The sequence below is a fragment of the Malus domestica genome, chromosome 13 (genome assembly GCF_042453785.1).
Source record: "Malus domestica chromosome 13, GDT2T_hap1".
NCBI lineage: Eukaryota > Viridiplantae > Streptophyta > Magnoliopsida > Rosales > Rosaceae > Malus > Malus domestica.
Window position 1 is genome coordinate 33,325,216 of NC_091673.1, and position 5,469 is coordinate 33,330,684.

Here is a 5,469-nt window from a genome sequence, read left to right on the forward strand (position 1 = left end):
GTTTGTGCACGTTGTTCTTGTCTCTTTCGTTTCAGGAATTTTCCGTGTTCACAATAGGCATGCATAATATTCAACGGACCACATGTAAAGGACCGAAGAAATTTTGGATCTCTCACTTGGAATGTCGTTTATTTTTTAAAACTTGATTTGAATTCAAATTTCAAATACAATATGAGACAAGTTCGTTTTATATAGCTTCGGGTGACTAGTGTTGACCATATTTTAGCGTGTTCTTTCTCCATCTGGAGAGATGCCCTAGGTCCCAATTCATATTTTAGAGAAGGCACTCAGATTAAGTTTAGTGGTTTTTTATTTTATTTCATATTTATTTATTTATTTTTAAGCTCGACCCTGAATTTCTCTCTCTCAATTGAAGGAAATAGGGTTTTAGCTAACCTCCATATTTGTACAAAAGAAAACGAATGATAAAAGTTCATGACAAAAATGCACACTTAATTCAACCGATCAATCAGCCAATATTTTCTAATGAATAATATTAGGTAGACTAAATTTGCAAATTAAATAATGTGTCACCAATAAAAAATAAGTACGTTAATTGACAGTTAAGAAATAATCTAATCATCAACTTTTATGTCATTTAATTAATTTTTAAAATCTAATCTACAAATTTAATCTTCCTAACATTAACCTTTTTCTAATTGAAGATGCCACGAACTTATGCTTGTGTCTTTGTTTGTTTTATCTTTTTCTCTTTCTCTTTTTCTTTTTTGTTGGTAGAGAGCTAAACCAGATCAGTGCCTGCTTTGAGTAAAGCAACTTGTGCAATTGCACAGGACCCCCACCTCCAAAGGGCTCCTAGATTAATTAACTTTGCGATCTTATTACTTTGTTTCCTTTTTGGGATGAGAGATAAAGAGATTCATGAAAGAATATGTGGATTTTCTATTTCAAATTTTTAATATCGAAGACTAATTTTTGATTTAATGTTTTATTGTTAGAAATTTTATTTGAACCCATACAAACTCTCTTTACAACCAGCCTACTCTTTACACCTATATTATTTTTAGGAGAAATTAGGTTCTCATCCTTCCTTTTGCTACTTCATTGATTAAAGGCAAATTTTACTAAAACCCATTTCATTCAACCTCTTTTTACACCCAATTCTAAAAATATTTTATTCAAATTCCTAATTCACCCTTGTATAAAATTGAAAAACAAAAAAGAAAATCAAAATGTCTTTTTACACCCACTGTCACTTCCATCTCAAACCCCACCAGAGATTTGCTGGTGATTTTTCAGGGCAACTTCTGCCTTCATTGACAGCCCATTTACCTTTCACAAGCTTTGACATCTAACGCCTTCCATCGGGAGAGGATCCTCTCCGAACCCAAACCCACCGGATCCTCCGGATCCTTCTTCTTCGATCCTCTCCTAGATGGTTCACAATGAGTTAAAGACCATGAAGAACTCAAGTCTCTCTCTTTCTACTATCTGCACACTTCATCATCTTCTGTTCTTTAAATGCTGCAGAAAAGCACAGGAAAAATGTACCACCATCAAAGTTACTGTTAGTATTCACCACCAGTCTGTATGGAAAGATACAAACATGGGAAGCTTGAGAAGAAGCTTGATCACGAAGCCAACTCAGGAAAAGCACGACACCGACTTGGCCTTCAAAGAAGAAGGATCCGGAGGATCCGGTGGGTTTGGTTTCGGAGAGGTACCCTTGGTCGTGATTCTCCATGTTGTTAAGCTATATCAAATGATTGTACATATACTATAATCTTGTATATTGAATCAAGAACAGAGGAGATAGAGAGAGAGACTAGAGAGAAGCTAGAGAGAGAAGAAGAACAATCTGATATATTTCTTAATGAGTAAGTAATTACATGATGAGTTCTTATATATATAGTTACATATAACAGCTAACTAACTAACTACAGTAAGATTATGACAAGTGTCACAATCTTAAAGCACTATACTCTAACATCCCCCCTCAAGATCATGCTTTGAGGAACCAAGCATGAGATTGCTGCAATGAGTTCTGAAAAGAGGACCACTCAAGCCCTTTGTAAGAATATCGGCAAACTGCTCTCGAGAATGTGGAGCCTAAAATAATCACAAGGCGACAAGTGGATTCTTGGGTAAAAGAGGACAAAAATACCCTTGAGGCATACTGGGATTCCTACGCGCGAGCAGCGGGCAATCATCCCTAAACCAAGTCAAAAGTGCCCAAAATAGGTATCAACTTAAAACCTATTTCATTCCATATATTTCTTACCTCTTTTTCCCCCTTTTAGCTAATCAATTAGCTATTTATTTTATTCTTTCCATAACTTCTAAAACCTTCCTTCTAAAAATCATGATAAATGGCCAATTAAGGACTTAATTGCCTATTTAATCCCTTAAATTGTCAATTAAGTGATTCCTTTTACCCATAAAACACCACATGGTCGGCCATCCCCTTAGCTTTCTACCTTTCCTATCTTTTCCCACTTTACTACCCCAATTAAGCTAGCTAATTGATTCTATAACCATCCATTTATTCCCTTTATGTTTAATTAGCCAATTAATCATAATAAATTGGCTAATCAAACCTAAAATTCAACCACAAAACCCACTTAATGGCCGGCCAATTTCTCTAAAAAATGGACCGGCCAAACCCTATAAAAAGGCTCCTATTTTCACAAAACTTTCATTCCAACACTTTGGCAAAAATCCCAAAATTCTCTAAACACTCTTTCTCTCTAAATTCTAACTTTGGCATCGGAGGTTCTTCGGCCAAAGCCCCCCCATTCATCGGGGGCGCGTGAGGCTCCTGGCCTTAACCTAAGGTGTTAATTGTTTTTTAGGTACAAAATTGTCCAAGATCAAGGAGGAAGAAATTTGCCTCCACAAATTGGTGCTTTCATTGAGAGTTGAAATCCATACTCGTAGAAGACTCTCGCACAAAAAGGTTTTTTCTTTATTTTCTAGTCCATTTGAATATTTTTCATACGTTCTTATTATTAGATTTTTTTACTTGCAAAAGTTCTTTGATAAAACGTATAAGCAAAATATAATGGCTAGAAATTTAGAAAATTCCATAAGTGAAAATTCTAATGTTTAAGAAATGTGATTGCGGAGATCCGTGAGGCTAAATGCGACAATAAGTGGAGCAGCACCACCACCACGAGTTTCCACCATGGGAACCACCGCAGTGGCTACCTCGGTAGCCACCCGTGGCGAGGTCCATGGTGCCTTCACCACGGCCCGAACCGTGCCATCTAAGGCTCACGACACCAAGGCCACGGCCCAAGCCGTGCCATCCAAGTTTGCACGGGCCCGAGCCCAAGCCTCGCATTCGCATGCATCACATACTAAGCAGCCTGCTTCCATCGAGCAGCCCATTCCCGTGGCCCAGCCTGCTCCCGCCAAGCAACTTGCTCTCGCGGCCCAGCCTGCTCCCATTGAGCAACCTGCTTTCGCGGCCCAGCCTGCTCCTGCCGAGTAGCCTACTCTCGTGACCCAGCCTGCTCCCGACGAGCAGCCTACTCCCATGGCCCAGCCTGTTCCTGTCGAGCAGCCCACTCTCACGGCCCAACCTGCTCCTGCCGAGCAGCCTACTCTTGTGACCCAGCTTACTCCAGACGAGCAGCCCACTCCCGTGGCCCAGCCTACTCCTGTCGAGCAGCCCACTCTCACGACCCAACCTGCTCTTGCCGAGCAGCCTACTCTCATGACCCATCAAGCTCCTGACGAGCAGCCCATTCCCGTGGCCCAGCCTGTTCCTGTCGAGCAGCCCACTCTCACGGCCCAACCTATTTCTGCCGAGCAGCCCACTTTCGTGACCCAGCCTGCTCCCGATGAGCAGTTCACTCCCGTGGCCCAGCCTACTCTAGTCGAGCAGCCCACTCTCACCGCCCAGCCTGCTCTCGTGGCCCAGCCTGCTCCGATGGCTTTCCAAGCAGCATAAGTCGGCCCATGACTATCTCAACCATTTGGACCTATCATCGAGTCGGGGGTATTCTCACCATATTTTTTCTCGGATTTGACATTTCCCAACTCAAATCTTGCGCCTGGAGTCTTCCACCCTTTCACTGCCCAATGAGGCGCATTCCTTCCAAGCTCTTCCAATCCAAATGGCGAACAACACTTGTCTCGACAAGTCATAGAGTTGATGAGCACCCTTGCACAACAGACAACCTTGGTGAATCAACTTTTGCAATGCATCGGGATCCAACGTGCCCTGGACGAGGTATCCCGAAGTAGGACAAGGGCAGACGAACCTTTCCAGTAGGGTCCCGGCAAGCAGCCACTCGACCAGCCACGAGCTAAACGTTCGGGCAGTGTACATTCCCGATTGGGCCCCCGAGACAGTGTGTACTCCCGTCTTAGCATGCGGAGGAACGTGCACTCTCGACTAGGCCCACGGATGAGCACACATTCATGGTTGGGGTCATATTCCGATAGACAACATGAGCAACCTTCCAGGTAAAGTGTTCATTAGCGGTTAAGCCCGCAAGGAGCATCATCCACCTCACATCAGAGTAGGCAGCACGACGGACGGAGAGAAGCAGTCACTCAATCCAGCTGAAGTTCAACCAGCAGCCTGCGAAGAACTCGCTCGCCTGCTAGGAACACACCACATGCACTGCATCCGCGACATAGACGAGCTAAACATATGGAAGAGCAGCCTAGACCAGCAAGCCATGGCTGAGGGCAGCCGAGATCTCAGCTACCTCAACAAAGGCAAATTCAGGAAGAAGTAGAGAGACTCTTGACCAAGCGATTGCATGATTTCCAACGCAACGAGGTCACCGACGAGGCACTACGACGGAACATGACCAACATAAGTAGGTCACCCTTCACGGACGAGATCGAGCAGGCAAAGCCTCCATGCGAGTTCAGCATGCCACATTTCACATCTTTCAAAGGGGATGAAGAACCAGAGAGACACTTAAAGGGCTACCGAAGTGCAATGATCCTTTATCGAAACAACGATGATCTCATGTGCAAGATATTCGCCACCACTCTACAAGACGAGGCGCAAGATTGGTTCTACACCCTGCCACCATAATCCATCCGAAATTTCTACGAACTTTCTTTGGTTTTCACCAAAGAATATTCATCCTATCGCTGGATCAAAAAGAAGTCTGACCATTTGTTCGATGTCAAGAAGAACCCAAAGGAGTCGTTTCGCGACTATGTGAGGAGATTCAAAGCAGAGAAGGTAAGGATAGTCGGATGCAACGACTTGATAGCTAGAGCATCCTTCCAAAAAGGCCTTCCAACAGACCACCCGCTATTCGAAAAATTGATCATGAAAGAAAATCTAACTCTGGCAGACTCTTTTGCTTTGGTGGAGAAGCATGCGCTTTGGGATGAGGCTCGTCAATGCACATTCACGGACTTGAAGAAGTACCCGACATCACCTCCTTAGAAGCAGCGGAGGACTTATTCGCATGTTTGACGGTATCTAAAGTAGCAATAAGCTCTACCATTATGCGAGAAGAGCTGGGGGCCCAA

The 5,469-nt window shown here is 43.5% G+C and overlaps 1 protein-coding gene across 1 annotated transcript; it reads left to right on the plus strand.

Moving 5' to 3' along the window:
• The first annotated feature begins 3,499 nt into the window (after nucleotides 1-3,499).
• Nucleotides 3,500-3,916, plus strand: LOC139190943 (uncharacterized). Its single transcript, XM_070811435.1, has one exon. It carries the CDS (start codon nucleotides 3,500-3,502, stop codon nucleotides 3,914-3,916), a length of 417 nt encoding a protein of 138 aa, XP_070667536.1.
• Nucleotides 3,917-5,469: the final 1,553 nt, after the last annotated feature.